The sequence below is a fragment of the Schistocerca piceifrons genome, chromosome 3 (genome assembly GCF_021461385.2).
Source record: "Schistocerca piceifrons isolate TAMUIC-IGC-003096 chromosome 3, iqSchPice1.1, whole genome shotgun sequence".
Classification (NCBI taxonomy): Eukaryota; Metazoa; Arthropoda; class Insecta; order Orthoptera; family Acrididae; genus Schistocerca; species Schistocerca piceifrons.
Window position 1 is genome coordinate 118,500,947 of NC_060140.1, and position 12,360 is coordinate 118,513,306.

General features: G+C 42.8%; 1 protein-coding gene across 1 annotated transcript in view; it reads right to left on the bottom strand.

The window, feature by feature from the left end:
- Positions 1-558: 558 nt before the first annotated feature.
- The window catches only part of LOC124788442 (organic cation transporter 1-like), a 29,583-nt gene continuing 17,781 nt past the window's right edge, over positions 559-12,360 (bottom strand). The window contains exon 4 of the mRNA XM_047255714.1: positions 559-759. Coding sequence (XP_047111670.1) covers positions 559-759 — 201 coding nt within the window. The remainder of the gene's footprint in view (positions 760-12,360) is intronic.

Genomic DNA, 12,360 nt, shown 5'->3' on the forward strand with positions numbered 1-12,360 from the left:
TGAGAGTGGCTATTGCTGGAAAACAGTTGTCCCTAATAGTTCAGGCCTACCATTTGCCGATAACATTGTAGTCCATATTCCAAAAACGTGGAAATAATGAATGAACGCATTTATGAATAACTGAGAATATCTCAACGTTTCGTGTAATATGTGCAGTTCATTAAATAAATATCATCAACATCTAACTGAACTGCAAACAAAGTCTTTAGATAGGGATTATTTTCAGGTTTCCTCCCTGAAAAGTTTCCATGACTGTTTTTACTTAGTCCCGAATTTCAGATTTGTTAATAATAATACCGACTGAAAAAGTACATGAGACAGGTAAAATAAAATGAGTTTAGTAAGGCAGAGCACAATTTCATTACGAAATATTATATTTTCAAGCATTTCACCCGCAAATCATTGAGGGTTGCTGCGACCCTGGTGCGTACTTCGTGTGACAATTTACAATATGTACAATACTAGAGTTAAGCTTTTTTTCCCTCTTCAGTAGACAAGTTGTTCTTCAGTTTGAAGTATGTAAGACAAAATGGCAGACTGGACCGTAACTGAGGGCGCCTATTGTCCCTGAACGTATGACGGCGGGGCGATGAGTCTCCAGCTCCAGTAGGGACGCCCTCTGCCAAACTCGGCGGCGTCCTGCAGAGACTCCGGCAGCCTCTGCAGCGCAGTTTCCGGCAGGAACGACACCGACAGCGCTACCAGCAGGTGAATCGCTGACAAGATGGCGAACGGCAGCCTACGGTCCACCGAGCCTCCCTGTAACAGATGGTACACGACATGAGACATAGGACGGTGGAGCATGGAAAATACAAAAATAAATAAGGAAGAACAACATTTGGAGATGAAAATGAGATTATACGACACGTGATGTGTTAGGACAAAAATTATCGTTTAGGTTGCTATTCACACCTGGCATTTTGAAACCACTTCACTGTACCATGTATCTGTCAACGCTGCTGACACACCAAGAAAGAAATTTTCACCCTGCAGCGGCATGGGAGCTGTTGTAGAACTTCGCGGCTGACTAGAACTCGGTGCCTGACCGAGACTCGAATCTGGCAGCCTCGCTCTTACCGAGCGAGTGCTCTAACAGCTGAGCTACCCGAGACGAGGTACTGGCGGAAGCAAACCTGAGAAGACGGACCGTGAATCGTGTTCTGGTAGATGAGTTGGTGGAGCACTTGCTTTCAAAATACAGAGGTCCCACACTGGAGTCCCAACAAGGCACAAACTTTTAATCTGCCAGGACGTTTATATATTGATACACGTAAGTTATTGATTAAAGTCTTCTTACTGGCTATTTCAACGAAGTACGAGCTAGTTTCAGAATACTGATATCCAGCTGGATATCAAGGTTCACATAACTCAAAAAAGGTAAGAGTGTTAGAAAGTGACAAGTCTAAGAAACACTGACGATTTCCAAGTTCTCAGTACACTAGCACCACCAAATTTCTGTGCACAAAAAATGCCTCTGAGCACTATGGGACTCAACATCTGAGCTCATCGCCGGCCGCGGTGGTCTCGCGGTTAAGGCGCTGAGTCCGGAACCGCGCGACTGCTATGGTCGCAGGTTCGAATCCTGCCTCGGGCATGGATGTGTTTGATGTCCTTAGGTTAGTTAGGTTTAAGTAGTTGTAAGTTCTAGGGGACTGATGACCACAGATGTTAAGTCCCATAGTGCTCAGAGCCATTTGATCCATCTGAGGTCATCAGTCCCCTAGGACTTAGAACTAATTAAACCTAACCAACCTAAGAACATCACACACATCCATGCCCGAGGCAGGATTCGAACCTGCGACCGTAGTGGTCTCGCGGTTCCAGACTGAAGCACCTAGAACCGCTCGGCCACACCAGCCGGCTTTCTCTGCACACTCCAAACAACAAACCAGTTTGTTACAATACGGAATTTCAATCCTGATGTAGTACCATTAGCTGCACTTCCGCCAAATACATCAGTTCTGAACAATGAAAGCTTGTGTGCACGTGTAAGCTTAACATACAAAAAAGAGATGAAACAGTAGACAGAGATATTATTTTCGTGATTCAGACCAGACACGATACGATGATTGAGAGAGACAAGTTCCGGTGAAAAACGGATCAAAAAATTGATAACACTGATGATTCCCCTCCCTTAGATAAGTGTACCTACCACCTCTTCGAGGAAGGTAGCTACATTCCCTTCTCAGTGATAGCGGTAATATTCGAAGTCAGTTTTTTGTATGAAGGGAAAAAACTTCTACAAGTCCTGTGCTGTACGATGATATTCAACCTGGGAAATGATTACATCAGAAAGGCGGTCAAAGCGCTCTGTTCAGTCACTGAAAAGGAAAGACAAGTATTAGAAAGCTTTAAACAGAAAAATACTTTTTCGTTAAGTATTTTAATGGAGCATTCTAAAATACACTGATATTCAGTAAAACTGCAACACCTTGGAGGACCCTTGCAACAAACATCAATCGGTCAAGAAGTTTGCTACATTCTTGGATATGCAAATGATTAGCATTTCAGTGCAAAATAGTGTATATGAGTAGTGCTATCTATATTCTGTATATAGAGAAAGATTACCCAACGGATTTCTTATTAAGACACAGCAGGTGATACCTTATTGTTTTCTAAGAAGATCGTTTTATGTGTTCGTGTGAAGAGGTTGTCCATCTGCACCTGTCTATGTGTGACAGCAGCGGAACAACAATGTTTCTGCTCGCATTGGTTGGGGTCTTACAATTATCACGCGAATATCTAATTTATGTGTTCAGCAGGACCATGCACCACGCTGTGCTGGATCTCAATAGTTCCACACGACTAGCGCCTGAGAGGACGGAAGTATTGTCCACTCAGAGGTGCAGCATAGTACAGCCACATCATATATCTCAAGTCAGGAACTTTGTTTGGAACTAGACAGGTATCCACACGGACAGTGCAATGACATCTGAAGCGCCACACATTCTCAGCACTGCGACCATTGTAGCAGCTTCTCTTGAAGCATCAGCACAGACGTGCCAGCAGAGATGCACTCAATGATGACGCAGAAGCGGTTTAATGTCGTTTTCTCAGACGAGTCCCAGTTCTGTGAATGGACACATCCATGTGTTGAGGCTCCAACGAAAATGAACTGTCATTGAGTGCCCAACTTCATCACTCCTGCTTAACTTAGCGGGTACTACGGACGTCAGGGGCATAATTAGATCGTATCTTAGGCTGCTGGGATTGGCCAGTCATAGAGATGTCCGTGGAATTATCTACCATCAATGTAACACAAGATAGCTTATTGCCTGTGCTGTCCAGAACTAGCCTCAAACAGGAGGTTTTCGACAGCAACCCTGTCCAGCACATTCTCCAGAATGAACTGGAAACATCTGGTGGTGGGTTGGCGGGAGGCTGGCATGCCACTACACTCAAAGCGCTACCTCTTGTATCAGTTCATTATGTTCTGGGGTATATGAGCGATTACAAGTTCTAGTAGTTTTGAAAATATCTATAAAGTTGGATGGAAATGCCTAGGTACCCTCATTCTCAAATACTGGGTGGATATAACCCCGGTAATTGGCAAGCCATGTGATACGCTGCCTCAAGATAGGTACGCAGCATCTAACAGTAATACTTCTCTTACTGTGTCGAACTTTAACATAATGTTGCGGAGTAACATTAGGCACGCCAGTCAGAAAGGAGAGCAGAGAGGGCTGTGAGGAAGACGTTAGCCAACTGCACGCTGCCCAACTCCTCTCCAGGATTACAACGCTACAGTAGCGGCCTCTAAACGAAGAGAACTTAAGCTCCACGCCGACTAGCCGCGGCCCACTTCTACAGCAATATCAAGATTAGGCACTTCAAGACCAATGACTTAGGAATTGTACGGGCTGTTCAAAATGTGCCGTATGATTGTTAGCCGCGCGTGCCATATGATTGTTCGCCTGCCTGGGTTCCTTCCCCTCTACTGGACTCTCCCACCATTCCACTGTTTCACTTATCTCAGCCAGCATCAGCAGTATCTTTGGTGTGTATCGTTACGTGTTGACGTGAACGTTTAAGTTTTAAGTTTAGCTCGCGATTCAATGTCACTGCTTGCTGACGTTTTTGGTGATCGCATAATTTCACAGGGAGTTTGGCCTCCTCCACGACCGCCTACCTAACACGACCTGGCCGCGCGGGATTAGCCGAGAGGTCTGAGGCGCTGCAGTCATGGACTGTGCGGCTGGTCCCGGTGGAGGTTCGAGTCCTCCCTCGGCCATGGGTGTGAGTGTTTGTCCTTAGGATACTTTAGGCTAAGTAGTGTGTAAGCTTAGGGACTGATGACCTTAGCAGTTAAGTCCGATAAGATTTTACACACATTTGAACATATTTTTTAGACGACCTGACTTTTTCTTCTGGGGTGCAGCGAAAGCAACTGTCTACAAAAACCGTCCAAAGTCCATCGATGAACTGAAAACTGCAATATCCACTTTCATTGCTTCTGTTACAGAAGAAATGTTACAGCTTGTGTTTAGAAACATAATTAGACGAACTGAATTCTGTATTCAACATAAGGGGGTACACTTTCAACATTTAATGTGAAAATTTGTAAGTAAAAATGAATATTCAATAAATTAATAACTTATATTTCACTGAGTTTCATTTCGGTTTATTCACTGCGGCATACGGCACGCGCGGCTAGCAATCATACGGCACTGCGGAGAGACTTTTTGAACACCCCGTATATACTAAGGACATTGTTTATTTTGTCTGTCGCTCTTTGCTTGCGACACATCTGTTTAACACAAAGTTAAGTATTGTAATCCTTTCCTTTTGTAATGTAATTAATTAATACGATTTGCTTGAATTGTTGTCCAGCGAACCGAGAAAGAAGGTTTCGTAGGGACCCCATATTTGACGAGTAAGCAGGATTTAACAGCCGGCCGACGCGCTACAGCCTGGAACCGCGTGACCGCTACGTTCGCAGGTTCGAATCCTGCCTCGGGCATGGATGTGGCAGGTGGGGGCTTGACCAGAATATATAATGTGAGCCTTATAACCATCGACCGTGATGTGAGAAGGAACGTTCATTTTTACTTCCATGTCCACAGATCTACTCCCACTGAAACACTGTAATTTGTAGCGAGACGACCATTTTTAGTTGACAATTTCTTTAACCTCACCAAACATAGAAAGTGCATCTTTAATTTTAGCATTGTCAATCTCTATGGGCAAGTTAAGTACTCGAACTGTCTAAATCGAGGTATCGGCACGTGTTACATTAACCATACTAGTGGTGCAGTCGCGATGAACAAAAGGGACTTGTTTACCGATTTTTTCAAAAAGTCGTTCAACTGCTACTGGACTGAGAAACTTGACAAACACGCAATAACGATCAGAATCTAGCTGGGTGGTGTGCACAGAATCAGAAGTGATACCTATTACCTCGGTTAGCCAGTCATGAATCTCGAGGGCGGTCGGCTGAACTCGGGTATCCTTGTCAAAGCCAAAAACCAGGGTGTTTTTCCGGATGGTGGTAGACATGGCGCTGCAGCTGTAGGGAATCCGGTCAAGCCCGAATCCCGTACAAAATCGGCAAGTGGCTGACGAAAAGGACGACCACAAAGAAGTACAGTCCATGTGAATCACTCGCAACGCAGAAACACACAACGGCAAACAGTAAACACTGGCAAGGACACCGACGATGCGGAGCAACCAGGTAGCACGTCCGACCGCGACGACAGCGAAAGCCGGAATGACGAAATCGTACATTACTGTTTGTTCGGTATAGCCTAACAGATTTACTTCGATGTTTGAGAAATGTACTGGTAGATGTTGTTTTTGTACTTTTGGGGTTTTTGTTTGCTTTCGTTTCGGTGCCTAGAGGGTACACATATAATATGTAGTGGAAATGAGCATTTGGGGTCATCGGCCGGGAGGCCCCTTACAGGGCAGGTCTGGCCGCCTTGGTGCAGGTCTCGTTACAATCGACGCCACATTGGGCCAACTGCGCTCCGGATGGGGATGAAATGATGATGAAGAAAACACAACACCCAGTCCCTGAGCGGATCGCATTCGGGAGGACGACGGTTCAATCCCGTCTCCGGCCATCCTGATTTAGGTTTTCCGTGATTTCTCTAAATTGTTCCAGGCAAATGCCGGGATGGTTCCTTTGAAAGGGCACGGCCGATTTCCTTCCCAATCCTTCCCTAACCCGAGCTTGCGCTCCGTCTCTAACGACCTCGTTGTCGACGGGACGTTAAACACTAACCACCACCACCACCACCCTGAGCGGAGAAAACCCCCAACCTCGCCAGGAATCGAACTCGGCCCGTAGGACGGCAATCCGTCACGCTGAGCACTCAGCTATCGGGGCGGACATAATATGTGATAATGTGCGTGCATGTGAAATAGATAGAAGGTTTTTGCATTTTCTTAATGTAGTAAAAACTAGAAGTGTTTTCTCTTAAAGTGAAATCTGTGCAGTTAATCGCGCAGTACAGCCTTCGCAAAGATGGTAGGAACGACTGTGACACCTTGTGATGACTGTGGAATAGCTGTATCTGTGTACCGATAGTGACTCAGAATATAGGCAGCCCTTTGCTGCAAGTGACAGCTAATAAGTGCACTCACTCCTGAGGTTCAAGCAAAACCAAGTACAAATAAATCAGCGCAGCCATGAGGCTCTGCTGCACCTGCAGTGAACGAGTGAAGGTAACATCTCAAGTTAACACCTTGCTTGTAACCCTTCAGTAAGACCATGAAGGAATTAAGGAATCAGTTAAGTTATGCCAGGTTTATCAATTCCAGCATCGTAGACCTCGGATGTCTACTTAAAGACTTCCAAAATATCATAAATGAGCTACATCACAGATCCATAGGATTAGCTCCCATATTAGTTTTGAAATATAAGTTATATGCCAACAGAAGATGGGGACTGGTCAGTTTTCTACCTGGTGAAGAGGGAAGGCGAAAGGTCGTTCTTCAACTTGCGACTGAAACTGTTCTCAAAGAGTCAGAGAAGGGAAGATTACGAAATAAAGGTCCGGTTTCGAAAAGGAACTAAGAGTCAGACAAAAGGTTTCATTGAGAATACACTGACTGTCATAGACACAGAAATTTGTATCTCATAAGTTTTCCATGAAAGAAGGTTGTATACGTGGAAGAGGCCTGGAGACACTAGAAAGTTTCAGATAGATTATGTACTAGTAATACCGAGTTTTAGGAACTTGGTTTTAAATTGTAAGACATTTCCTGTGGCAGATGTAGACTCTGACCACAATTTATTGAATAAACTGTAGATTAAAACTGAAGAAACTGCCAAAAGGTAGGAATTGAAGGAGATGGGACCTGGATAAGGTGAAAGAACCTGATGTTGTAGAGGGACCATTAGGGAACGGTTGACAAGAATGAGGGAAAGAAACGCAGTAGAAGACGAACGGGTAGCTTTGAGAGATGTAGTGAAGGCAACAGAGAATCAAGTAGGTAAAAAGAGGGCTACTAGAAATTCTTGGGCAACAGAAGAGATAATTAACTTAATTGATCAAGAAGAAAATATAAAAATGCGCTAATGAAGCAAGCGAAAAGGAATACAAATGTCTCAAAAATGAGATCGACAGGAACTGCAAAATGGCTAGGTATGGATGGGTAGAGGACAAATGTAAGGATTTAGAGGCATATATCACTAGGGGTAAGATAAATACTGCCTACAGAAAATTAAAGAGATCTTTGGGGAAAAGAGAACCGCATATGTGAATATCAAGAGCTCAGATGGTACACCAGTCCTAAGCAAAGAAGGGAAAGCAGAAAGGTGGAAGGAGTATATAGAGGGTCTATACAGAGTCAATGTACTTGAGGGCAGTATTATGGAAATGGAAGACGACATATATGAAGATGAAATGGCAGATATGATACTGCGAGAAGAATCTGACAGAATTCTGGAAGACCTGAGTCGAAACAAGGCCCCGGGAGTAGACAACATTCCATTAGAACTACTGAGAGCCTTGGGAGAGCCAGGCCTGACAAATCTCTACCATTTGGTGAGCAAGATGTATGAGAAAGGTGAAATATCCTCAGACTTCAACAAAAATACAATAAATGCAAACCCAAAGAAAGCTGGTGTCAACAGGTGGGAGAATTACCGAACTATCACTTTAATAAGTCATGGTTGCAAAATACTAACACGAATTCTTTGCAAAAGAATGGAAAAACTGGTAGAAGCCGACCTCGGGGAAGATCAGTTTCGATTCTGTAGAAATGTTGAAACACGCGAGGCAATAATAACCCTAACACTTATCTTAAAAGATAGGTTAAGGAAAGGGAAACCTCTATTTCTGACATTTGCAGAGTTAGAAAAAGCTTTTTACAATGTTAAATGGAATACTCTCTTTCAAATTCTAAACGTGACGGGGGTAAAATACAGGGAGCGAAAGGCTATTTACAATTTGTGTAGAAACCAGACGACAGTTGAGGGGCATGACAGAGAAGAAGTGATTGAGGAGGAAGTGAGACGGGATTGTATCCTATCCCTGATGTTGTTCAATCAGTATATTGAGCAATCAGTAAAGGAAATAAAAGAAACAATTAGAGTATGAATTAAAATCCATGCAGGAGAAATGAGAACTTTGAGGTTTTCTGACGACAGAGAAAGCAAAGGAGCAACTGAACAGAGTGGACAGTGTCTTGAAAGGATGATATAGGATGAGAATCAACAAAAGCAAAACTAAGATAATGGAATATAGTTGAATTAAATCCGAGACTGCTGAGGGAATTAGATTATTAAAAGAGATACTTAAAGCAGTAAGTGAGTTTTGCTATTTGCAGAGCAAAATAACTCATGATGGTTGAAGTAGAGAGGATATAAAACGTAGAATGTCTGTGGCAATGAAAGCATCTCTGAAGAACAGAAATTTGTTATCATCGAGTATAGATTTAAGTGACAGGAAGTCTTTTGTGAAAGTATTTCTATGGAGGGTCGCTCCGTATGGAAGTGAAACATGGACGATAAACAGTGTAGACAAGAAGATAATAGAAGCTTTCGAAATGTGGTGCTGCAACAGAATGCTGAACATTAGATAGGTAGATCACGTAACTAATGAAGAGGTACTGAACAGAATTGGGGATAAGAGAAATTTGTGGCACAGCTTAACTGGAAGAAGGGATCGGCTGGTAGGACACGTTCTGAGGCATCAAGCGATCACCAATTTAGAACTGGAGGGAAACGTGGAACAAGAAAATCGTAGAGGGAGACCAAGAGATGAATACACTACGCAGATTCAGAAATATGTAGGTTGAAGTAGTTATTCAGAGATGAAGAGGCTTGCACAGGATAGAGTAGCATGGAGAGCTGCATCAAACTAGTCTCTGGACTGAAGTCCACAGCAGAAGCTTTTCAGAATCTGTATGCAGGATAATGCCTCAGACTGCTGTGGAGTTAGAAACTCTACAATTCAAACATTCCAAGGGAGTGCACCATGTGTCAAATGTAAAGGTTTCTATGGAATAAATGGATGTTGATCATAGGATATAAAGTGTCTTCATCATAAATCTGTATCATGTGTATGTTTGCTTGTGTGATTAACTATCCTTATGTCAAGGGAATAGCCTATCAGATTCTTCCTAGCAGTATACCTGTATGTGTGTCATCAATGGCTATATATTTCCTGGTTATATTGTAAGTGGGACTGGTTCTCACAGTTTTAAAATAATATGGAGTACAACCCGGAAGTGATCTGTTACAAAGACAACAAGTATGGTCGAATTTAAGTATTGTGTTTTGGAAGACTGCTAGATGATATGAACGCCTTTTCAAGCAGCATTGTGTCTTTCAGAAAATCTCAAATTTCTTATTCACTCAAGGTTTCGACATCCATGAATCAGAGGAAACAAGGAATATTACATGTCAACTTATAGAAATATATGGCTGTAATGAGAAGAATGTTGGCTGAAAGAAAGCGCCCTGTTCATGTTAATGTGGGAAGCGAGACTGTACGGAAGTTTTATTTGTCAGCCACTGAGAAAAGCATCGTTACTTTTATGCTATGCGTACACTGAGGGAGACGCGACCTGAAAGCAGGATTACAGTGCAACTAATCTGTACATGGTGAAATGTCAAAATAAGATTTTGTTGTTGCTGCAGATTAATAGTGTACTGTTATTTTTTACGTTTTTCTGTGATGGAACGCTCAATCCAGGATGACAACCGAGATATATTATTGAGGAGTGTAATGCGGATAATGACAATTCTGACTGTGAGAAAGAATTTTCGAAAAAATGGCGTCCAAATGAGAATAACACTCGTACTGATGAGAGGCCCACTAAAGAAAAAGTTCATGATATAGATCGACTACAGCCCTCGCGTGAGTTAATCATTGCCATCTGTGAAATTAGGCAGATAAGGAGAAGAGGCAGGGACGTCTGTTAAAAGTGGATTAAATAATATGTATATGAGAGTTTTACCATGTCCTTGTATGAATGTGCTGTGCCCGTATGTTACAGTTTACTTTATAGGTGTTTCTCCAGATATAGGTTTTCTGTGACGAAAAGTGGGATTCTTGCTCTTTGGCCAATGAAGATTGAAAAAAGGTGTTGAAGAAGTGTGGACAGTCGCTAGTCCCTACAAAAAAGCAATAGTAACTGAGAAGAGGAAATCTGAATATAGCAGATGGTCCACAGTAGCCGGTGTATGTGATGAAGTAGACTGATATAGACTAAACAGCTGCAAGTTGTCCTGGCACAGTAGTTTTCCTGTGGATCTGTGGTCTGTGCGAATGCTGACAATAGTGAGAAGGGGGATGCACATATCTGCTATAGTGATGTAGTTTGAAGAAAATATACTTGGAGTAGTTATGTAGTTTGAAGGAAATGGTAGTAGCAGGAACTAGTCCCTTCTGCTTCACCTCACACCTCATCCCAGTTACTTATATATTGTGTTGTGTAATGTACCTTCTTGTCAATAGTGCCAAGAGTACCTCACTGTCATAATCATCACATTTTTTCTTAAAATTATTTTTAAAATGAAGATAATACATTTAAAGCTTTATAACTGTTTGCTAATTATTATATTTTGGTCCCAGAGGGGATGAATCTATGCAATCCTGTCTACATTTTGAATTTCTGTTATGAAAGCCTTGTTTTCTGACAGCTACTTGTGCCCGTCCATTGTGACTTCTTTTCATGTTTACTAGGAGAAATGGCTGGGTGTTATGATGTACTTATATCGATTTTTTTGTAAAAAGAATGATAGTGCTGAAGAAGCGAAAGACTGTCCACAATGGATCCCAGCAGCATCGGTGAGACAACAAATCGTCTCCTCCTCTGCCAGGCACGTAAAATAACATATCTGGCGGCATCCCTGGCTGGAATTGGACAGGTTCCGCAGCCAAAGGTGAGAGCCCACTGCAGGTGGAGAGCAGACCACCTCACACCTACAGGAGGTAAGCTCACGTCTCAGCAGCGTCGAGTCAGTGGGTGGTCTCAGCAGCCGCAATAGATGGGGAGCCGTTACAACGGTGGTGACGTCACGAGGCAAGTTGTTGGGCGAGTGGCGGCACCCGTGGTGAAGCCACGCCACTTCTAGCTTTGGAGCATATGAGGTGTGTGCGTCACAGTATGTGCCAACCACGTTTTGAGACTGCTTGCGCAGATAGATTAGATTAGATCAGACTAGATTAGATGTACTTTTCGTTCGAATTGACCCATGGTGAGGAGAAATTTGGAAATTTGTGGTAAGGTCATATGGGACCAAACTGCTGAGGTCGTCGGTCCCTAAGCCTACACACTGCTTAATCTAACTTAGACAACACACACACCCACTCGAACCTCCGACGGGGGGAGCAGCACGAACTGTGACAAGGCGTCTATGACCACGTGGCTACCTCGTGCGGCGTAGTGAGGACATCCTCAAGGACGTCGACCATATCAGAAAGCAAGCATACACAGTAAATATTTACAAAATACGCCCAGAAATGGTAATGTACCTTCCACATATTCGAAATGAAATTCCGTTCTTGATGTGGAGTCGGTTAGCAAAAGAACCTTAAGCCTATTTTCATTTAAAATGTTCAACACTCTTAGGTGCATATGATAATTCTTGAGCATTTGTAGCCACACATCATCAAATAAAATTAAAAAAAAAACATTTTACAGCACTTGTTTACAATGATCGCATCACACCACAAAATTGGGACCGATGTCAGATTGCAAGCAAATATTCGCACTGTGTGATAATATTAATAACATACACGCTCAATAGGTTCTGCTAAGAAATTCATCAATGGATAAGAAGGAGTTCGCTACCATTACATTCTTAAGACTCTTCTCAAAATGAACTTCGTTATTAGTGATTTATGGTTGCTGGCATGTTATTGAAAATGTATACCGCAGAATGGTGGACACCTTTCCGAACCA